This window comes from Ornithodoros turicata, chromosome 4 (assembly GCF_037126465.1).
Source record: "Ornithodoros turicata isolate Travis chromosome 4, ASM3712646v1, whole genome shotgun sequence".
In the NCBI taxonomy this organism is placed as follows: Eukaryota; Metazoa; Arthropoda; class Arachnida; order Ixodida; family Argasidae; genus Ornithodoros; species Ornithodoros turicata.
In genome coordinates, this window is record NC_088204.1 from 70,965,548 (window position 1) to 70,990,261 (window position 24,714).

The following is a 24,714-nucleotide window of genomic DNA, read 5'->3' on the forward strand; positions in this document are numbered from 1 at the left end:
CGAGGGAATAATATTTATGTGTCGATTTATGTGTGCTGTAAGGACTTTTTAAAGAGTTGTTGTTTTTAAGGATGTGTTAACGATGTACATTTTTGTCGTTTTCCCACGTAGCTTGCTTTCCAGCCGTGGTGAAACACACGTGCAACACGAGGCCTTGACTCTTGTTAGTTCCCCTGCCTGCGACAGCTATGCGATACAGGTATACTTGAGTGAAAGTCAGATAGCGGAGCAGTTGGCGGTATTCTTGAGTGCAAGAAGTTCCTTTTGAAAACTTGGTGTGGTGCTGTTTGTAGGCTGTGGCGAATATTAACTTCGTTTATCGTCATGATGCTCGATGCGTCGAGATAAGTAATCGGAACACGCCTACTGGACAGCGTTGCGCATGGTGCTCCCCGCTGTCCAATAGATGCGTTCCGATTATTTTTCTCTACGCATCAAGTTAGCTCTACAGTGAACGAACTTAGCCTCCCAGGTCTGCACAGATAAGGTATCATGTGATGACTCACGTGTATGTAAGTAAGAGGAAGTCAATTGGTTATGGCTCTCCTGGACACTTCAAGCATGATAAGGTGCATTTAGCTGGATGGGGTAACTTCGGCGATAACCCTGGTGGTTATCGTGGTACAGGGAGCATCCTCTGTATAGCGCCTCCTACCGTTTCTTGCTGCACGAGAGAGGTGATGAATCACGCGAATGCAAGACAGAAATGATAGCACTCGGTTAGTTCCTTATACGGACGGCCCACTCAGATAAGGTGCATGTTATCAATACGTCGACGCCCTTCAACAAGTACATTACCTTCCTTTGATATCACTGTAACGTTTCCTTTCTGCGATCCCGGAGTGTTGGCAAAGTGCGGCCCCCGGTGCAATAACGGTACTGAACGCGAGCAACGGTCTCATCCTATAACGGTAAGCTTATGACTCCTCGAGGGAACGCTTCTCACAATTTGGTATTGCCCTAAAAATACCGTAAATGGCGCGCAAACCCAGTAAATAAATATTTACCTATCTCCGACATAAGTCCCCGTTACGGCCGAAGGTGTCCCCCGGGTTTCTCTTGGGTTAGACGTGAAAATAAAAATACCTGCTGAGAGGTTGATTCATCATCCGACAAATTTTGTTAGCTCCACCTTCACCCTCAGATAACAATGCGCCATCTTAAATTCTCACTACGGCCCTCCTTCCCCAGCGTTTCTCTTAGTCCCAATGACTCAACAAACTCCCCGCAACCTGTGTGTTGTTAAACTGTTGCCCAAATAATTTCTGACCCATGCGAGGGCTAGGAGATGTAGCGAAAGGCTTGCTTTGCTTTATAATAAGCTTCATTAAGACTGTAAGAATGGTGTCATGTTAACGGAAGGTTATGCAGGGTGTCCCAGCTAAGTGGGAACAGCTTTTTTAAAAATATACAGGGTGGTGCACGAACCATGATAGAAATTCGCAGTAAAAAACGTAGAGAAACTGGAGAGACATGCGGTCAAGCCTCCGCTCGGAAGGCTGACCTTCGATACCCCATATAAAAAAGCAAGCAAGCAACGTATTTTTTTCTGCCAATAACGTTTGCTACATATTGATGACATTTTTATTTCATTTCAATTGACGGAAAGTTAATTTCTTGAATTGAGCTCCGAAATTTTGCAAGGCACCCTAACTTTTTCTTTGCGGAAATGGGTTCCCCGTGGTCATTTTACTCAGTATAGCACATAATCTGGCAATTGCCGAAATAAATTCGCCAAAAATGAGCCTTTCCTTCCACTTTTATTTTCTGTTCTTTTTTGGACGGCTCGTAGTTTCAGCGCGTGTGCCTTGTGGTTCTGTGTGATATGTGGTAAATTACTTTCGTCAATTTCAAAAACTAGAATACGACACATCTGCTGTCAACAGAGATTGCAGTCACTCGTCAGTAAAATTACTAAAATTACAGAATTTTTACAGTGCATTTTTGTTTGGAAATGTGCATGTGAACCTCACGTTGATGGGAACATGCGCATATGAACCTAACGGTAATGGTGCTGACTTATAGCATGCAGTTTGGCGTTGTTCACGACAAAGACAATAGTATTTATGAAACGAGTAGTCATATAAGCATGTAAGAAAAAAAAATGATGTCAACTATGTCGTTCATGCAAGGACATTGAATGTTTCGAGTGACATTGAATGCTTTACCTGAATTAGTCGTGAAGCGCTCCTGAAGTTTATATTGGACGCGTTGTGCCCAGAATATGTGACTGAGGGGTGTTCAGGAGCCTTTTACAACGATGTACTGACAATAATGTTCACATAGTGTTGGCCCTTCTCCCTCTCTGCCTCTCTGTGCCTTCTGGTCGCTGTATCGCTGCTGTTTGCATAACCTCGCATGCGTGGCTTGCGTTCTTGTGTTCCGGAATACACGAACAGTGCACCTTCGCCATGAAATGCTTACTGTACTTGTGAGGAACGCACTGTCTCGTCTGATGCGACGCCTAGCTTGCTTAGCTCAGCAATCTTTCAAATTCCATTTCTGAAAAGAAAAGAGCTCAAAATACAGAAGAACTATTACGTATAAGACACGTCCAATTAAGGTACAAGCCTTCAGAGAACAATACGGTTTCTACCGGTTTACCATTTACTTTACTGTTGCTTTAAAGGTCAGCTATGCCGATATCCCAAATAGTCGAAACGGTTGTGATATTCTGAAAGCCCACATCCAGCTCTCCCCAAAATACACCTTCATCCTCTCAGTTCGGTACAGTACCATGTAAAAAAAATAGGTAATTCATTCCGAAACACACATGGGCGCAGCCATTTTTATGACGTAGATGCGCCCGAACGGGCATTGTGACGTGTACGCGCCTTCGTACTTGTCAGTGGATTTCAGCTACGGCTTCTCGCGGCTTCACGTATCTGTGCTTGACGCCGGGCGGACAGCCGGGTTCCACCGTTCCGCGATAAGTAAACAGTGCAGGAGCTGCGAACTCATTCGCGAACCAACCTCTGTGCGATGTTGTGACTGGAATTCGTCGTTTGTGTTTTGTGAGCACGAACAATTTGTATCAAATCGCGTCTGCGTTAGCCCCTTTACGGCACTTGCCCATTGTAGAGGCTCACGTTTCGACAGCCGTGTCAGCAAGAAAATGCCGACAGCGTTTTATTACTGCAGGAAAATTGTGCTATGTATTTGAGAAACCGCATACTGCTATGGGACAAGTTTTACGTACGATTTATCAATGTGCAACACCGTCGACGATGGTATGTAACGACGAAAGACGTAAAACGAAATACAAATCACATTTTAAACTTTTTGTGGGATTCTGTGCATTTTCCAGAAGCTTTCTTTGAATCATGCACTCCCATGTCACGCTGCGTTGTGTGGTACGCTACAAACTACTGCATTTTATGTCTAACATCGGGATATTGTTTGTAATGAACACCGTCGCACAAAAACATGCACACGAAAGCTCCAGTAGCCATGTGGTTGCACACTATGCAGACGCAAAAGAAGTACCAGAGCACATATTGCCACTTTGAAATGTGGTGTCTGAAGAGTTAGGGCATAGCATAGATCCTAGAAATCAGGTGCACCTTATCCTTCTGTAGAGTGCTCTTTCAATTCACAACTCAGCCCATGGGGTGTAAAAGTATTAAAGGCAATTATGTGACTTGTCGTCGTGGGTGACACCACTGGCCAGCCTCGGGATTAATTCTGTGCTCAGGAATTACTGTACAAAGCACTTTGTATGTAGGACGTGATAAGCAATATGTAAGTTGCAACCTTGTCTGCAGCATTCTCGATTGCCTCTTACCTTTACAGTTCGAGATACGTTACCAAACCATTTGCAAAGGGCACTCTTACAGGGGCCGTGTAACTTGAGTTTTTAGTATAAAATTTATAAAAATATAAGTATACAATATGTAATATGAAATTTATATAAAATCAAAAATAGCATTTATAAAAAGAATTTATAAAAAAATAAAAAGGCTTCATGGAAGCAATCCGTTAGCATACCCATTGCACATGAAGCACAATTATATATGCTTGGACATCATCTAATTAATCTTCTGAACCGTATGCGTGGCTGCATACGAAATTTTTTATGCGCATCCTCTACCTTCCTATTCCTACATGTGCACACGAATAACAGTGCATATACGTGAAGTGGCAAAACGCAACGTTAGACTCTACCATCATTGTGCCCCTTTAACTTTTCCACATTTATGTCTGGTGAACAGGGAATATCTCACTAGAAAAGAAGACATTTGTGCATTGTTTGGCAAGCAAATAAATATATTTATTTACATTTTCCATAAATCAACAATGTTGTGACCTGGTGCAAATATTAATGTCAACAAGTAAAGTACTTACAAATTATTCCTATGTGCTCAAATGCAGATATGACAATTCTGTTTTTGTACCTCAGCACAGTACAGTTTCAAAATTAACAAACTGCACAGCATCAGCAATCTTAAAGTATCTGAAGAGGGGAATCACATAAAGCTCCAATAATAGACTGTGCAAACAAAGCTAAAAAAAACAAAGTACTTCAAGAAAAATCTGAATAATCGGTTGCCGTTGTGATATGTACTACTATGCACAGTTCATAAATGGAACATGTTACCTCATTGCATTGCCTCCATGTGAGCACTAGAACAGGCAGCTTTTTAGGTCGCTCTTTCCGTGTTTTTCTATTGTCTCTTTTTGTTTTCTGTTTTTGCATTAGCAAGCATGGCCATAGTGAATCACAAGCAACCAAGTACAGGATGAGACATCTACAATGCGACTGCTAGCTCTAAACTGATATATTTATTAGCAGACTCTGGAATATACACACATATGCTGCTAAGAAAATGACAATTTAACCAGTAGAATAACAGACAAGAAAAAGGGTTATATATCTTCCCCTCTCCTCATTCTATTTCACAGGCAGCCCTAGTATCATTCTGAGTGTGTCCGTGCGTTCCCTTTGAGATAACGTATCTCTGACAGAAGAAAATCCAACAGCGGACTGCTTACGGATGCAACTATCTTGGATTTCTCTAACCACTTGTTATTTAACCGCTGCCTTGAGCTGTGTGTTCTGGAAATTTAGGCAGCATCCAGAGTCCCTGCAATGTGTTGCCATGTTTCTCGAGGGCCTGTGTTTCACTATGGCTCTCAGATACAAACTACCCCATTTCAACACAGTAGAAAACATAGATTTGTAAATAGCATCTGTTGATTGCACTGTACATACCCCCCACATAAAGGATCATAGTGGATACTACATCTTGTGCGATAATGCCAGGAACACAAAAAATATAGATTTCAAACCACCCTTACGTCGTAGTAGTAGTATTTGTGTGAAGCTGCGCAATTCCTGTCCTGCAAATAATTTAAACCGTATGTTTCATCTGCCAGCGTGATGATCCCCTGAAAAGCAATTCACACTTGGCGGGAACTACCGGTTCTGAAACCTATCCCTGACATGTGTAGCCATCAGGGAGGAAACCCAAGGGCTGCGGTGGAAAAGACAAACACACACGGGCTATGTTCTCTCTGTGTATCAGCTGCTCTGGCTAGGTTTCTATTCACGCTTAATGGCTGTAGCAGTAATGCATGAAGTCCACTGCTAAGTTGTGTTGAGAAACAGCACTTTATGTTTGCCATGTCTAAATGAAACGTACCTGACCTGATCCAAATTAACCGTTCTGAGTCTGGAACACACAAAGAGAAAAACGCAACACACGCCACAACATTAACAGATAGCAAATGAGCTGTAGCAAGCTCCCCTTGGGACAAAGTCAACAAGTAATTCACCAAAAGTCAATGAGCGCCTGAAATGTAACATCTCCAGTGGCGTAGCCCGACCTCAAAGGTAGGGGGGGCTCGATACGAAAACTCTCCCCCCCCCCCCCCGCTGATCCTGTGTCGACAACACACACATACTTGTGCACACTTCAAACTGAGGATTAAAAAAGGGAACGAAAATAGTTGATTTAGACGTTCACAGTACGATTACATGTATAGGCTGTCATGACCAATGAAGTGGTGTCACGAGATTGGAAGTATTTTGAAAAGCTCATACTTTGAAAACCATTCAAGAATGCTCCTTAGATAGACGCCATGAACTGCAAGAACTTTCACGATAGTCACACTGGTCCCCCCCCCCCCCATATATTATGTTCTCGGATTTGCACGATTTGTGTGGGTCGGTCCGTGGCAGGTAGGGGGGGCTCGAGCCCCCCCTAGCCCCCTCGTGGCTACACCACTGAACATCTCTGACTGGTAGCAGGATGGCCCACGTTCAATTCCTGGTGCTAGCACTGACTGGCTTTTTCATGAATTATTTGTTGGAAGTTTCGATGTGCTTGAGAACCATTCGTCAACCATTGTATCCTCATGAGGTGATGAGGGTTTGTCATCCCAAAGAGACTCCCTTTCTGGCATGTGTCCTTATGGATGCTCATCACTGCAGAAAAAAAGAAAGAAAGAAAGGAAAAGCATTTAATGACAAGAAATGGATAGTTGCATTTACTGCATAATGATTGTGCACAACAGAAAGAATACTTTTGCACAGAAGGCTGTACTTCTTGATGTCTAACATCAAGTTACAAAATTCCAGAATATATGACATGTTGTAAGGTAGAGAATAAGTAGAGTTATTGAGTTGTCGAGCTGAGTTGAGGGGGCAGTTGTACCCCCTTTTTATTATATATGATTATATAATTATGTTTATGTCTGTACCACCCCACGCTCTCTACATTACAACATGTTTTATATATTCTGGGATTTTGTAACTTCATGTTAGACATTAACAAGAGCAGCCTTGTGCACGAAAGTCTCGTCTCATTAAAATTTAGATGCTCTCAACAGTCTTCTTTCTGTTGTGAATCTCTATCGCAGCATACCTGCACATTGCTGTTCTACGTACTGTGACTTTGCAGTAAGAGTATGGACTTGGGTACTTGAGAGTATGGGTAAAAAGACTACACAGCACTGCTCAGGTATTTTTGCCTATCGAACAGTATGTATGTATGCAGTATGCACACAGTATTTGTGCACCGGACCCACTAAAAATGTAGTGAATGTGGCATTGCCCACGGTAATGCACCAAGCTGAACACAATTATTGTAGAATCCAGGTATTTTAGCTTACATGTCAAGCCAGTACCACACCAGTATCCAGTGTGTAGTTGTGACAAATAAATAGTTTCCATTTTTCTTAGCTCTCAGAAAACAGACAGTGAATCAATAAGAGCAGACAATGTTAACATGAATTCTGGGCTATTCTTCAGTTGAAGATTCACAGATAGTAAAGGCACCTTCCTCAATGGACGTTGATGACACTGAAAATTCTAAAATGTTATCAGAGGCGACATCAGCTTCGGTGTGTCAAAGGATTGTATGTCCAACAGTAATCCAGCTAACAGTAACAAAAATGTGCAAAAGACAAATTAAATGAACTAATGTAACGTACCTTCTATATCAGACAGTAAAGCTTGTAACACCCCATCCACAGGAACCAGTGTCCAGACACAAATGTGCTTGAACTGGGAGATAGCAGCTAATCGGAATGGCGATCTTTGTTTTCCACCCTGGAAGCACATGTTGTAACTTTGAGGGCAGATTTAAAAGTGGTGTCAAAATGTCTGCATGCGAGTGCACATGAAAAGTTGAACATAGATGAATACTCAAATTATAACATCACATTGTCATACCTGTTGGTGGAGGTGGACTGCAACTAACATGTCAGCAATTTCTTCATGACCAGATGCAAGCCAGATCATGCTTCATTTCCGCCTTCAGCGTGCACCTGTGATAATTCAGAAGTTAGATTATCAATAGTATACTATTGTGTTGTTAATCGTGGTTATATCAGAGTAAGCGCAGTAGGACAGCTGCACAATCGATTCATTAAGCTTGCTATTTTTTATATCTGAACCTCGACTTACCATTTTTTGCTCTCGTTTTTTGCCTTGATCCTCCGTGGCACGTTCAAAATGTTATGCGTCGGGCACCTCAGATTTTCATCAGACGATTTCGTGCCGAGATTCCAAATTGCCTCTGGAGTTGCGCGTAACCTATGATAACATTCGTGGACGAAATCCTTGCAGTGGAAATTAGCAGGCACCACTGTCAGCCAAGAGCTTCGCACTGCTTGGTCTTTTGGCAGCTTATAATAGGTAACACTTGAATGCACCGATGAATTGTTCTAACAGCGTAGCACTCTCGCATCTTCGACAACTTCGCCGTGGCATATTTACGAATCATATCGCTCCAGCCCATAAAAGGCAAGGTCAGAACAAGGAAGTGCACTTTTCAAACGACGCTGTGCCAAAAAAAAACATTCACATGCTTTGTTTCCGGCTTAGCAACAACATAACAGCTGTTCGCTTATGTACGATGCACAGAGGAGGAAACGAAAGAAGCCAAGCTGCCAAGCCAAGAGTCCATGCCAAGCCAAAGACAGATAAACCGAGAGCAGTGACGTCGGTGCGCCCGTGCGCTGGGTTTGCCGACGGTCTGACGGCCGGGCGTGGGAACTAAAAAAGCTGTTTTCTAAAAAACTACGAACAGTTGGAGCAAGATATTTCGCACACATATTCAGTGTTCGGTAATGAACACACAGCGCGAGTATCGCTCAGTTCTGCGGCACTTCAAAATCGGCATATCTGACCTTTAAGTCACGACGAGACAAATAAGTTTCGGCCGAGGGAAACTGAAAATATTTGGTTGCTTCGAGCGAACCCAAGGGGAAATTTGAGCGTCAAAGTAATATTTGCATTGAGTGCATTCCTTGACTGCACCTAGTCTGAACTAGAAATATTAAAGGTATCGTAAAACAGTGTTGGAGGAACAACGGAAGATTTATCTGTTCGATAGCCTGAGCCCTAACTACTGTTACGTCACAATTTTCGTCCCAATTGCACTCGTGAGTTTTTAGAGAATTAAAATGGAAAATTGCGGGCAGCACTGTGTCGAAGTTCTCACCAACTGTGCATTGCTCGTCAGGTACGGTCACAAAATTGCGTTGAATATGGACAGCATCGGGTCTAAAACGACAGTCAAACGACGATCACGTGACAAGGTCAGTCTATATGACATGGATCACCGTTGGTTGACGAATTGAGGATTGTTTGCTACCAGACGTCGCAGCGAGCCGTTTCCCATCAATTTTGTTATCAAGTAAAAATAAAAATATTTTGCGTTCCCTGACACACTTGCGGCTTGCTGTATTGGCAAGTAAGCAGCTATTAAACCACCCGTCAACGTAACGTGTCTCTCGGCTGTTTTACGGCATATTTGAAGTTCTGCACTTGGCTGCTAATCAAGTACAGAGTTCTCGATGACCTCGTCGAACAGCTCATTTCATCTTTTAAGGCGAAAGGCTGAATGCAGCCTCTTCATCGGGTCGTGCAATGGGGGAGAGGGAATCAGTTTAATAGAAAGAAAAGAGGATCCAAACAACGGATCCAAGCGAGCCTATGGATGAAGCATCCCAAGGTAACGTGGTATCGTTTTAGACCCGACCTGTTAGACCAACTACAGCCGGAGGATCTTCATGAGAGCTGTGTGTCCACACATTGCGCAGAACGCGATCACTTACAAAAAAAGGAAAACATGTCGTACAATATCTATGAGATGTTGGTGTTGTGAGGGTGTCCAGACGGACCGAGTGATGCGGTTCAGTATCAGGGTGATGCTCTGATACAGAACCATCATGCTCTTTTACGAATGGCATGCGCATCAGGACTTACTGTCCCTTTCGCAAACCTTGTGAATGACATTGCGAACAATGTAATACCATGTAGAGCGCCACGATAACTGACTAATCTCCTCACTGTGTAGATAGATTTTATCATTGACATTCCTGTGTGCATGCTACCGTTGTTTATCGTTGTTCATCTGTATATATGTGTTCATGTGTACCCGCGTGTGTGTGTGCGGCATGGGGGTGTATGCGTGTGCTTTGCAGAGTTTATTGCGTCGAATAAATCTTCCCACTACACATGTAATACTGTGCAGCATTTTCCGACTCAGTACGTCAAATCAAAATGCTAAAATGTCACTTGTCCCCTGGTACCACCCTCTGGTTGACTTTTCGCGCAGGTTGTCAGTTGTAAGTGGTCTGTAAGTTGCGGCTACCCCTCCTGGATCCTGGACAATTGCTCGTTTTACCCCCACCACGAACCGTGTCTTCCCACTTCACCTATTCCCATTTCGCCTAATGCCTTTTAGCGAATTATCTTGCAATCCCTTAGGGAGTTCACCAAGTTCCAGCTCAAGGGGGTTCCATTTGGCCTAATATATGCTGCAGACAGTCCCACTTCGCCTATTGATCCGTCTCAGGTGATGAAAGAAGGCGGTCCACCAGCGTGCTGCCAAAAGTCCCTTTCGCATCTTCACATAAATTTACAACCTTGTTGGTTTTATTTCAGCATAGCATTGCGTTAAATACATTTTTTAGTACTTCCTGAAAAGTAATTGCGTGAAATTTGTTATTCTTTGTCGGGAAGTCAAAGTTAATTACGCATCTCCACATAACAACTTTATCCCTTTGCTAGTTCTATCCAAGCGTGCTGCCAAAGGTCACTTGACCTGTCATTTATTTCGTATCTGTGTGCTAAACCAATGAGGTCCGTCACAGATCACGTGCACAGGGACCACGTCACGGCAATCTGGTTTGTCACAGCGTACCCTTCGTCATGCCTTCGTGTTGCCTCCGCTCTATTCACGAGTAGAGTTTTCTGTCTCTCTCGTTTTTTTAAGTGAGCAAAAATCCAAAAATCTGCCTCTAATTTTTTTCATTCCAAGTCGAATTCCCTGGGCCGCACGAAAAACCTGCGTCCTTGCTAGTGATTTTGCAAAGTGGTACACTCTCAAAACTTAACTTCACCGCACAGCACGTCCTGCGCCAGCCATTGCCACGAATGATAGGTTTATCCCCTCTGATTCGAGGAGAGAGGGAGACGTACGCATTTTTGTGTCAATTTTCATGTCTCCGAATTGACACGATAAGGTGTACGCCCCCCCACTGTCTTCGAATCAGGAGAGAAAACATTATCATACGTAGCAATTGGTTGGCGCAGAGCGTGCTATGCGGTGAGAGTGTAGTGTTTGCGTGTCCAGTCTGTATGGAAACTTCTGTGTTTTACGTTAAACATTAATCCATTCACCCATCCAGGAATCAACGAAAACGTTTTACTGGATTTTATTATTTGTGGTATCGCACACACCTTCGTTTGCAAATGTAAGGGGTCTTTGTTTTTTGGGACGACGTAAGATTGTCGTCGGACGAGCGCATTCATTTCTTGCAGACGTCACTATCGGGGCGGGGCATGTAAGTAACACCCACTTGTTGACCGTCCCGTTTCGCCTAATGAGATTGCACAGCAGTCCCATTTCGCCTAACGCCACTCACCCCTCCCGGCTCTTAAATCCGATAATCCGGGTTAGGCAAAATGGGAATAGGCGAAATGGGATGTAACCCCACGAACGGTTAAGGCAGACAAACGCTCACGAACGCTGTCAATGTTATGCTTTCACTCGATTTGCATATCTCGTGGTGGCAAACACAGCAGCCGAATCAGTTCCATAAATATATTCCGTTATTGGAAATGAACTCAACTTGCAACAACAAGAACACATAAATTAATGATGATGAATGGGCAATGGGAAACTTGCAATGTCCAAGTGTATCTGACGAGGAGCTTGATTCTTCAATCCCGTTTCAATTCACTGCTCAATAGCTCTCCTATAAACGAAAGTACAGTTGTACACGCTTAGCTTTGATTATTATTAGTTGTGCACGCTTGGTGTACAGGTGTAGGAGTGTGCAGTGTGTTATGTAGTGGTTGTGCAAGGGCGACGCGTTTCGCATCGAACCTCATCAACCGCTGCGGAACTCTACGCTATCCTTTTCTTTCTGCAGCATATCGTTAATTTTACACCGCGGGGGATGGGTTGTGTGTACTGACTCAAAATCTGCACTGCAAAGCTATTCAAAATTCTGGCATACGAGGCTCATCCGCACCCTTAGTCACGGATGAGTTAATGGCTTACTACCCTGTGTACGAAGCAGGCCACAGGCTGGTTCTCCAGTGGGTTCCAGCCCATTGTGGCGCCGCGGGGAACGAACAGGCCGACAGCGCCGCAGAAGCAGCTCTCTAGTATCGGAAGTGGACCAGTATTGCGCTCTGCTGAGAGGGCACCGTCGTTCCATTCTGCGCCGCCTCGTGACACCCCTGCACAGTAAATCATTTTACACCTTTTTTAAGCACATGCTTGTCCCATGGCGCACTCCATTTTTTACACCATGAAATGTGGGTGTTTTCTGAAACACCCACCCTCCTCTCCTCAAGATGCTGCATTAATTCACCGAATGCGACTCGACGTGGCTTTTACAGCTCAGTGGCGTTAGCGCTCGAGACAAGTTGACCCTCCGAGAGGGTGCCACTGGGTGACCTAGAGTATCTCGAGCACATTCTTCTCTATTGCCCACACCTTCCCGAACCGCACTCTCCGGGTCGTTTAGTCAGCTGGACTCTCGCCCCTTCTCCCTATCGAAATTGCTTGGCCACTGGCCGAATCGAGCCCACCAACGCTCTGCACTCCAAGTTCTTTTGACCCTTCTGGACACAATCGGGCTTCGACCTTATTATGAAGGGGCTCATTATCGCATGTTCCACATCACTACCACCAATGGGGTAGAGTGTCACCTCAGGCGATGAAACTCCCCATTCATCATCTTAAAAATAAAGTTGTTGTTGTTTTCTGTAGTGTCACAAAATAACTAGATCGCGTTCGGCAACCTATGTAGAGCGACTCTATCTTACCAGAAATGCTTACCTGCTCCTCAAACACCTTAGAGCAATGTCGGCTGTACGTTTGGAGTGCAATGACTAAGAGATCTTCTTGAGTTCCCTATATGTTTTCGTATTCCTGTACCAAAAGACGCGCCGCTCTGTTTATCTGCTCCGGTCAATAAAGTTGCAAAACAGTTGGAAAACAGTGCTATCAACACGCTCACACTATAGTTATGCAACCGATTTCGAGACGGCAAATAGCTTCGGGGTTCATACTAGAGTCATTGAATACCTTCAGAGTATTGCAGCTGATGTACAACTGCAAGTTCTACGCCAGGTGGCGCCTTGTGGAGACGCCATATTGGCACCGTTAAGTTCGTCCGTTGTTAAGTTCGATGTTAATGGCGGATCCCATTTCTAGACGTTCGTTCTTCCTTCTGTATCCGACCACGGTTTTGCGTCTTCCTTGACGACAATGGAGTTAGGCCTTCTAAACAAAATCGCACAGGCTCTTACGGTCAACGCGCTTCAGTTCGCAATGTGAAATAAGCTTGCCGCAGCATACGGTCGTTTTGAGTGGACGAAAGAAACTGCGCTCTTAAAAATGAACTTCACCGCGTAGCACGCTCCTAGCCAATCATCATCCGGAATGATATCGGTGTCTCCCCTGATTTCTTGAAAACAGGAGGCGTACGCCCTTTTTGTACCGCTTATAGCGTGCATAATTGGTACCAATATGGCGTATGGCCCCTGTTTTCAACAAATCTGTTGTTAAAGGTCAGCTACGCCGATTTCCCGATGTGTTGAAACGGTTGTGATATTCAGAACGGGCACATCCAACTGCCCCCGAGACGCACCTTCGTTTCTCAATTTTGTCTTCCTATTACGAAAATTAATTCATCAAAGAAATCAAAACAAGCCATGGGCGCAGCCATTTTTGTGACGTAGATGGGATAAACCTGCTCCATCTACGTAGATAGAGAATCGTGCGTCTGATTGGATGAAAGCTGAGGCTTTCTCTGACTTCCCTGCCGTCTTCTCCCGTTTGCGAGGAAATCCAGTTATGGCCGCCGGCTACGATGAGTGTTTCGTCCGACGTAATCCCGAGAACTATTGAACGATGGAAACAACAATCGCGAACTCACCTCAACATCATTTTCGGCGTGAAATTGTGATTATGTGCTCGAGAACTTCGCAGTTCAACCGTTCGGCTGCCATTCACGTCAACCCGTTTGCTGCTTTTACTACAAGTACAGGAATGGGAGCGATTGAGCAACAACGTGAAACTTGGTGATCGTTTGAGCATATACCTGCAGAGGACTGGTCTTCAAATAAAGAATATTATATATAAAGAATATAAAGCCGTATTTCTGCCCATGTACATCGTGCGATTGCCAGGCTTGTTACACGAGATACATATATTGTGCAGCATCATAGCGCGACTGCAATGAACGACGTAGGAATGTATCGTGACCACTCGAACTGCATTCGTTGAACCATTCGTCGGTTATATGAAAGTGTTCATTAGATTTGCCCCGCACAAAAAGTGTTGGATGTAGTTTTGTAGTGTGTTGTTTATCTCGTAGAGCGCATCGCGGCATGTAGGTCGAGAGCCCTTATACGTATTTTTGCATGTTTACTTGAGTGTGCGCATTGTTCTATACCACCCAGGCCATATTTCATTCATAATAATTTCGCAAATAAACACGTACGGGTAGATCTCATATTGCTTTTGAGTTAGGCATAGTGTCTTCAGATCAGGGTATGTGTACCCTGTTTGCTGGGCCCAACAGATGTTATTAAGGGTAGTGCAACATTTCCCACTTCTTGAACCATGCTAACATTGCCAGAATAAGGAACATTACACTGTGCTGTGTATTCCACACTCAGTTGTCTCGCGACGTAAACCCCCAATTATTATATTGGGTACTCCACATGTTCAACCAGTCAGCACTTCCCATATCCTATTTTTTTTAAACATGTGCTTAAAATTGCACAACTGCCACTCAAGTAACTTTGCCACCAAATTAGTCAGTGACAAAAGGTATATGTATTTTATCACAAATTTAATAACCTTAGTGGAAATGGTTGATGTTGTCCTCTGCCTTGTACGGTGCACTTCATAGCAAAATACACAATAGTCCAAATGTTTTCCTTGTCCCCAAATGCCCTGTCAAAGCTGAAAGACTCTTATCAAAATGAGGAAGCGGGCTTGCTTGTCCAGAGAAACAAATATGAAACTGCAGTGCTCAACGTAAATGACTGCATGCTCAGCAACTAAGGCTGGTGATGCCGAAGACCAAAGATTTCTAGGTTAAAAGGATAAAAGACCACTGCAGCGTATTAATGTTGTTTCGAAAGTATAACACCACAAAATTTGTGAGCGTCAGTTGGTGTATTTAGTTATGTTGGTCACCTCCTGCACCAATTTTTAATAAAATTCAAATGCGTTGCTACCAACCAGGACCTAAGCCTGACCTATGATCTAATAATAATAATAGTATCTATCTATGACCTATATGGACCTTCACCACTAGTTTGGTCTAGGTTCCACACGTGGCTTCTAGTGAAATTCGAAGCTGCTCTGTAGAGCTGACAGGAGACTTGCAGAGTAGATAATTTTTTATTCATATTTTCCAAAGAACATGTAAAAAACAATGTGCTGTACCAACTGTATTCAAAGAAATACAAAGATACTTTGTTTTAGCTATGTGCATATTAGCAGATTATAGGTGAACGATGACACACAATGGGCGTCAAGGGTGAGAACACAAGAATACTACCACTGCAGGCACTGTCCTGAAATTCGAAGTCACTATTTGTCAGAAAGCAATGACCACGCACAGCCTAAGGATCATATTGAGCTCCTTCCATTATTCTTTTTATTGACAGCATGTTGGCTGCCATCCGGTCCATGAAAGTGACCCTTATCGTTGAAAGAACGGTTCAACAGCAAGCTAGCTGGTGATAGTGTCCATGATGGCGAGACCTGAAGAGGAGATACAAGAAGGGACATAAACAAGCTATGTTAAGACATTGTGTATGTCCCTTCCTATCCCTCGTCTCAGGGTTTTTTGCTATGGACCTTCATGATATTTCCTTCGGCAAACTTTACATATTTTTATGTAGAATTGTGAAGGTACAGCCAGGCGCTGTTAGCAAATCACACAGTACTTTTCTTGAATCAAGAATCCATAGAAGGTACACAGTCATCTTCAGCATTGCACACATCTATGGGACATGTTAATCACTTTGGAATGTCACAGACATGTCACGGAGGCCGGCACATGATTAGTGGTGCTGAACAGACAACTATGTATTTGTCATAGTTTAGGCATAAAAAGCAGTTTTGTCACCTGCATGTTGAGACAGATGTATCTCTACACACTTTGCCATGACACAAATATATGAAGCAACAAATGTACCCTCTACTTTATTATGGTTATTAGTCAACACTGCCAAGAACGTGGGAACACAGTCTTGTACCACCTACACTCTTCAAAATGACCTTCACACACGACACATTGTAGGTCAACGAGACTCCAGAATGATGTCCTCCCCCTTCCCATTGGCTGAAAACATTTTTCTACTACTTTGCATAAGGGGAAGTTAGTACAAGAAACGCACAGATTCCTTTTTTGAGCAAATCAGTATTCAGAGCGTTACCATACTGTGGTAGGCCTGCAGTGCATTACGTGGTGCAGCACACACTGTAAAAAATTTCACCGTAGAACATGTCCCCCGTTCTAATGACAGTCTTCTCCAGTTTTTCAAACTGCCATTACCCATAGTGCTTTATGGTATGACACAGTATTTCTAAATCTTTACTGTAGTTTACTGGTTGTAGCAGAAAAAAGACACCACTGTTTCCGATCACAGGACGCAAGCCATAGGTGCTATACGGAAACAGCACATGCTGCTCTCTAGCAGTTGTTAGTGTTTGGACATGGTATGGTGCATGCAGGGTGAATTCCATGGTTAAAATATCCAAACGTGAACAACTGTTAGATTACATGATGTAGAATGCTCTATAGTACAGTAAAACCTTCAAAGTCGGACACCTCCCTACCTCGGACAACTCCTCATGATTTCATTGCACGGGCAGGCTCCCATTGAAACTACATGGGGACGAAATTCTCTATGTCGGACACCTCCCTATCTTGGAAGTAAGATAGGGTTTTCCCTGCAAAGTCGGACAAAACCCTGGCCAAATTACCTCAATATCGGCCCATCTTTGCACCAAAAAGACCCAAAATGAGCCAGTGGCCTTGACTTTTGCCCCTTTTTTCCCCTATACTGGTCTCGGCATTTTGTTGCTTTAGTTTTTAGAGTCCAAAAACAAGTGCTGTCAGTCTACATTGTAATTCTTTATGTGAGCACTTGTCTTCAGTTTGTCTAGAGCCTTTGAACGAGCACTGCACCAAAGCTATGAGAAGTAGGCTGACGCTTCAGAGACAAGTCCTTGCCGCTCGAAAGGCTCCAGAGGTAATGCCATTGAGTAGAATCTGAACGGAATTGAATATACCAAAATCAGTAATAATTATCAGTGAGTGGGTAGAGGTACCACTACCAGGCACCACCACCAGGTACCACTAAGGACCTTAAATTGAAGAAGGGGGACATTTCTCACAGCTGTGATCTCTTCCATTTTTTGTTGCCGTCATATTCTGTAACTCGGACACCTCTATAAGTAGGAGACGCTTCGGCTGCACCACGGGTGTCCAACATAGGAAGGTTTCACTGTATTTATGTTCCGTGTCATGTGACCACAAACAATATATGCTTTTGCTCATGCTGCACAGCACAGGCGAATTGAGCTGCATGTGAGGATAATAACATGAAACCCGAGGCGCGGAGGAAAAGGCATGACTTTACGGTCCCTGTGTCAGTTGTTTCATGTTGTAATTGCGTACCAGCTGGCCTGTACCTAAGAAATAGGTTTGATGCATTGTACACGCAGCATAGACATGCAGTATGTGGTGTGTTGTAATGCTCCATGTGGATTGTTTCGGTACAATCTTGAACTATGCATACCAAGGAGTAGGGCATCTGTGACAGGTTTACCTGGAAGTAAGAATGTAAATGTTAGCTGAAGTCATTGAATAATTAACATTATCAATATACTGCTGCAGATCATACCAACAATAGCACACAAGATGCTCCGAAATGTTATGCATTAATGTCTCTGTACTCACAATATTAGTACAGCAGCTACTGAAAGGCATAAAACAAGTTTTTGTATGCATGATACCACTTGAATGCAACACAAGCTTCTCCTGCACTGCCAGAACACCACGGCGGACAGATTTACCTTACTTCACCTGAGAAAAAGTATGTACTGTTGCACATATGATGCTGTTTGAATGTCTCGAAACACATAATTTATGACCGAAAGACATCAACTGGAAGATTTCGATTTACCTTAGTCAAAACTGAGAAAAAGTATGTGCTGTTGCACACATGAAACTGCTTGAACTGCCCTTGAGCGCTCTGGAAGAACACCTTATTGGTGACCAAAATACAACAGCTTTAGTCAACATTGAATTTATACCTTACTCAAAATACACAAGATGTGCTGCCGTGCATATGATACGATGATGCTGCTTAAATGTACTCTGAAAGCGCTGGCACCTCAGGCATGGTTGCTCTAAGCTAGCGAGCAACAGCAAGGGTATACGAACACAAGAAGTCGAGCACAAGTGATGGAATGCACTTGATTAATCAGAAAATGAAATGTCTCAGTACCAGGTGTCACTGTTCCGTCAACAAAAACATATGAACTTTGAAGGGGCGTCTGGCTGGCACTGGTGAAAGCCTTCAGCTTGAAACCCAGACGGTGATAGTTGAGACGCGGAGTGCAAGCTTTTCGGTGGTGCCAGAATGCCTGCGAAATTATTTAACAAATAAGGCAATTCCAAATCTGTACTGAGAATACACCCGCTGGGGCGTAATCTCTAAAGGATGAAGCAGTAACTGACAGATAGCGTATTTTTCTCTTCTACGCGATGCAATTTACACCTCATGACTGACTTGTCTAACATTACGCGTCTTACCTTTATCTGCTGCCTAGTCCTGCCCCTGCAATCTCCTGCTGCAGATAAGGTTGGCACAGCATCCCGGACGATACATCTTCAGCTTCTTGTGAAACAAGTTGCGCATTGCTTCCGTAACATTCGTATGAGCCAAATGAACAGATCAAATCACTGCTTTCGAAGGTGACACCCAGTCGGAGTTGTAACCGATTGTTGCAGTCAATAGATTTCTCTTTCGCCTTTCGGAAAATTGTTGTTTGAAACATTGGAACTGCATGCTGAAGTGTTCTTGCAGACGGGAGCAAAACGCTCACGCATTCTCGGCACGCAGTGCAAAACACGAATGACACCAGGAAGTCTGTACTGGCCTAGCAAATGCTTTGCAGTCGAAGGAAGCAAAACTCACGTTCCTCGTGGGTTTAGTGAAGTCCAGAAATATATTGGCTCCCTAACAGCGAACTGTTTATCACTTCCCCAATGTGAATCTGCGCAGCAGACGGCTCGGCAGAAGAAACTGGCCGGCTTGGCGGAAGAAACCAAGCCAAAAGTCATGCCAAGCCGGAGCGCGGGCAGACCACGAATGTGTCGTCGACACAGGGTTTGCGGGCCACAAGACGGGATGTCAGTGAAACTAAAAATTCACTTTTTCGGAAAACCACGAGGAGTTTGGGATAACTATTTTGCATACATAATCAGTGTTCCCTTATGAACACATCGTGTGAGTACCATTCCATTCTGTAACACTCGAAAATCGGCGTAGCTGAGCTTTAAATGCCTTTAGCACTTGGTATATAAACACGCGTCCGCTTTTCTTGAAAAACCCCAACTGATTTATAAGCATCAACATGGGTTTCGTAAAAAACGATCCACTGTCGCACAACTTGTGGAGACAGTTCATGATCCCTGTGACGCTATAAATCGTAAGGGACAAACTGATGTTATATCTATTGACCTACAAAAAGCGTTTGATAAGGTTCAGCACAGCAAACTCTTGCAAAAATTACGTTGCTACGGGTTTAGTGATACTTTACTGCATTGGTTGTACTCATGTTTGAGCAAGCGTACTCAATATGTGAATGTGGATTCCCACTTCTCTGGCGTTCTTTCAGTTTATTCAGGAATACCACAGGGGTCAGTGCTAGGCCCATTATTATTTTTGTTATATGTAAACGATATGGCTGATTGTATTTTAGAACCTATCCAACTGAAGCTATTTGCTGACGATTGTTTAATTTATTGTCCAGTTGAAACCAAAAGTGATCAGGAAAAGCTCAATGCTGCCTTCCTATCCATAGTCAGTTGGTGTAATACTTGGGATATGAATATTAATTTTAGTAAAAGTTCCTACTGCCATATTACCCTAAATCAAAGTTCACATCTCTCGTTTCGGTATGGGACCCCAGAAACTTGTTTAAATGAAGTGTTGGCGTTTAAGTATTTGGGGGTAACAATTACAAGAATAATGGACTGGGGAAGTCACATTGACACTATTTGTTCATCTGCAATGCGCAAGTTATTTATATTAAGGCGAAAGCTCTCTAACTCGCCTTCTAATGTTAAATTATTGGCGTACGTCAATACTTAGATCGTCCTTAGAATATGCCAGCAACGTGTGGGACCCACACACAAAAAAAGCACATTGATAAATTAGAAAGCGTACAAAATAAGGCGTTAAGATTTATATTTTCTGCTTACAGTAGGCTTACATCCGTAACTCAATTGAGAAATCGTGCAAACCTTGATACCCTCGAGAAACATAGGAACTAAATCGACTTAAAATGTTTTATGCGATTTATACTGGTCAGCTGGGGGTTGATGCTACTCGCTATATGTCTCCAAAGCTACAAGAAAGACCGTTACGATCAGCTCATCAGCATACATTAAAGCCATATCAGAGTAGAGTTGACGTCTTCAAGTTATCTTTCTTTGTGAGAAACCCCGGAGGAGTGGAACCGGTTGCCAGTTCCTTTGCTTAGCGATGTATGTAACGATACTGTGTTTACTCGCATGTTAGAAAGTGTTGTGTAGCATGTGGTAATTGTGTGTATAGATGTTTAAAGCGTTTCCTTGATGTACTGATATGTTATCTGTGTGAACATGTGGCTCTCCTGTAACGGCCCGGTAGGGCCCACAGTATTAATAAATAATAAAATCAGGCGCAAGAACGATGCCACTAGGGATGATATTATGATAGTTGGCTAGGAGCGTGCTCTGCGGTGAAGTTCATTACAACACCACCACCACCACCACCACCATCATTTTTAAGAGCGCGCAGTTGGTTCCACTGGCGTGTCAATAAAATGCCGCCGGTTGCATACTTTGTCCAATGGGAGAGCGGCGCTCTCAATGTTGCCAGGCGGCAGTCGGCATAGTGCAGAGGAAACGCAATGCAATACTCTGAGCGAAGATATTCAGTGAGTCTAGCCCATACCATGCACTATGCTACACATACCTCTTTTTGTTTCGCAAATGTGAGCTAAAAAATTAAGCACAGAATAACACAATTTATATTCCTAAATGGCCGATTACGCGCAGGTTGTGAGAGTAAGTGAATTGATGGAAGATCGTAACATACGCCGTAACAAGAAAAAGAATTCTGCTTCGCCGTTCTTTATTCTCTTTGCTTTCTATCTCTGTGTTCCACGTCTTCCATATTAAGAAAAGTAGCGGTATCGGAGAAAGAATCCGCTGCTAACTATATTTGTAGCGGAGATATTTTTACCGTTACCAATGTAAAATGTAGCGGGATCGCGCCACTCCGCTACTGAAAATAGTAGCGAATACGAAAGTAGCGAATAGCGGTTACTAGTAGCGCCGCTATGTACAACACTGATTGTGTGTTACCCGAGTGAAGAGAAAATAAGGTTAAAATCGATAACGAACCCATTGCAAGGCGACACATAAAGAACGAGACACACACAGCACTGGACTGACAAACCAAGGACTTTATTTTTTTTTTTCAACTTCAGCCACCTATATCTGCTCTTCCCCACTCTCCTGCTTTTCTCAGCGCGGTACGTCTTCCCACGCTTTTAGCGGAAATAATTTTCTGTGCTTCCTTTTCTCGGCAAAAATGCGTTACTGTGTCACGCATTATGAATACAGTTCGAGAAATAGTTGTCTCTGTTCAATTTGATGGGCAAAAATATATTTTTCTTTTTTGCAATATAGTCGTTCCATCGAAAACTACTTTCGCAGCGTACACTTTATGCAGGAGACGCCTCTTTATACAGCCGTTTCTGATTGCAGTGAAAGACAGCAGTGAAGACGAAGGGTATACCACCATGGCCACCGGCGCGTCTAAGTGCCTTGGTGAAATAACGAATGAAACCGGCGCATCCATCAACAGTCAAGCATACGGTGGTAGACCAGGATCGCCCATGCAAAGTAAGATCGATTTCTCCTTTTGAAAAACAACCCAGGTATTGCAATGTTACTTGTGAGGAAGTACGAAGTAACACATGAGGCCCACACAGGGTCCATAGCCCGCAGGGTGGCCTGCCAACATCGGTTTTTGCCGCACAGCAAAGGCAGCTTTTTCGAAGTTTGGGTACACACTTCCCTTTCCTTTTGCATATCCTACATTGAAAGAGGGCGTATTGTAGCCATGATTGTTCTGGTAGCAATGCACACGCGATGGGTGGCAGAATGCTGTGGTAAGTTGCGCTGGATGGGTTTCACACCAGTACAGTTATTTACGAGAAGAACAGATTGAAATGTAGTGACGTGAGGAAAATTTCTGTTCGGTAACCTATGTAGAGCGACTCTATCTTACCAGGAATGCTTACCTGCTCCACAAACACATTAGAGCAATGTCGGCTGTACGTTTGGAGTGCAATGACTAAGAGATCTTCTTGAGTTCCCTATATATTTTCGTATTCCTGTACCAAGAGACGCGCCACTCTCTTTATCTGCTCCGGTCAATAAAGTTGCAAAACAGTTTCAAAACAACAGTGCTATCAACACGCTCCCACTGCAACTGATTCCGTGACGGCAAATAGCTTCGTGGTTCATACTAGAGTCACTGAATACCTTCAGAGTACTGCAGCTGATGTACAACTGCAGGTTCTACGCCAGGTGGCGCCTTGTGGGGACGCCATATTGGCTCCGTTAAGTTCGTCTGTTGTTAAGTTCGATGTTAACGGCGGATCCCATTTCTAGACGTTCGTTCTTCCTTCTTTGTCCGGCCACGGTTTTGCGTCTTCCTTGACGACAATGGATTTAGGCCTTCTAAAGAAAATCGCACAGGCTCTTACGGTCAACGCGCTTCAATTCGCGATGTGAAACAAGCTTGCCGCAGCATACGGTCGTTTTGAGTGGACGAAAGAAACTGCGCTCTTAAAAATGAACTTCACCGCATAGCACGCTCCTAGCCAATCATCATCCCGAATGATATCGGTGTCTCCCCTGATTTGTTGAAAACAGGAGGCGTGCGCCTTTTTTGTATCGCTTATACAGTGCATAATTGGCACCAACATGGCGTATGGCCCCTGTTTTCAACAAATCAGGCGCGAGGTCGATATCACTAGGGATGATAGAATGATATATAGTTGGCTAGGAGCGTGCTATGCGGTGAAGTTCATTACAACACCACCACCACCACCATCATTTTTAAGAGTGCGCGGTTGGTTCCACTGGCGTGTCAACAAAATGCCGCCGGGTTGCATATTTTGTCCAATGGGAGAGCGGCGCTCAAAATGTTGCCGTACGGCAGTCGGCATAGTGCAGGGGAAACGCAATGCAATACCCTGAGCGAACATATTCAGTGAGTCTAGCCCATACCATGCAGTATGCTACACATACCTCTTTTTGTTTCGCAAATGTGAGCTAAAAAAATTAAGCACAGAATAACACAATTTATATTCCTAAATGGCCGATTACGCGCAGGTTGTGAGAGTAAGTGAACTGATGGAAGCTCGTAACATACATCCTAACAAGAAAAAAAAAATCTGCTTCGCCATTCTTTATTCTTTTTGCTTTCTATCTCTGTGTTCCACGTCTTCCATATTAAGAAAAGTAGCGGTAGCGGAGAAAGAATCCGCCGCTAACTATATTTGTAGAGGAAATATTTTTACCGTTACCAATGTAAAATGTAGCGGGATCACCACTCCGCTACTGAAAAAAGTAGCGAATATGAAAGTAGCGAATAGCGGTTACTAGTAGCGCCGCTATGTACAACACTGATTGTGTGTTACCCGAGTGAAGAGAAAATAAGGTTAAAATCGATAACGAACCCATTGCAAGGCGACACATAAAGAACGAGACACACACAGCACTGGACTGACAAACCAAGGACTTTATTTTTTTTTTTTTTTCAACTTCAGCCACCTATATCTGCTCTTCCCCACTCTCCTGCTTTTCTCAGCGCGGTACGTCTTCCCACGCTTTTAGCGAAAATAATTTTCTGTGCTTCCTTTTCTCGGCAAAAATGCGTTACTGTGTCACGCATTATGAATACAGTTCGAGAAATAGTTGCCTGTGTTCAATTTGATGGGCAAAAATATATTTTTCTTTTATTTTACAATATAGTGGTTGCATCGAAAACTTTTTTCGCAACCGTACACTTTATGCAGGAGACGCCTCTTTATACAGCCGTTTCTGATTGCAGTGAAAGAGAGCAATGAAGACGAAGGGTATACCTCCATGGCCCCCGGCGCGTCTGAGTGCCGTGGTGAAATAACGAATGAAACCGGCGCATCAATCAACAGTCAAGCATACAGTGGTAGACCAGGATCGCCCATGCAAAGTAAGATTGATTTCTTCTTTTGAAAAACAATCCTGCCAGGTATTGTAATGTTACTTGCGAGGAAGTACCACATGAGGCCCACATAGGGTCCATAGCCCGCAGGGTGGCGTGCCAACATCGGTTTATGTCGCGCAGCAAAGGCAGCCTTTTCGAAGTTTGGGTACACACTTCCT

General features: G+C 43.6%; 1 protein-coding gene across 3 annotated transcripts in view; it reads left to right on the top strand.

The window, feature by feature from the left end:
* Positions 1-732: 732 nt before the first annotated feature.
* LOC135391813 (baculoviral IAP repeat-containing protein 3-like) overlaps positions 733-24,714 on the top strand; it is a 59,606-nt gene continuing 35,624 nt past the window's right edge. Inside the window, exons 1-5 of one of the 3 annotated variants that reach the window (XM_064622286.1) lie at positions 834-911; positions 17,154-17,248; positions 18,052-18,094; positions 22,045-22,182; positions 24,404-24,541. In XM_064622286.1, the coding sequence (XP_064478356.1) occupies positions 17,192-17,248; positions 18,052-18,094; positions 22,045-22,182; positions 24,404-24,541 (376 nt within the window). In that variant the 5' untranslated portion in view covers positions 834-911; positions 17,154-17,191. Of the gene's footprint in view, positions 912-17,153; positions 17,249-18,033; positions 18,095-22,044; positions 22,183-24,403; positions 24,542-24,714 lie in introns of all 3 variants that reach the window. The other 2 variants (XM_064622285.1, XM_064622287.1) reach the window with 2 other exon arrangements.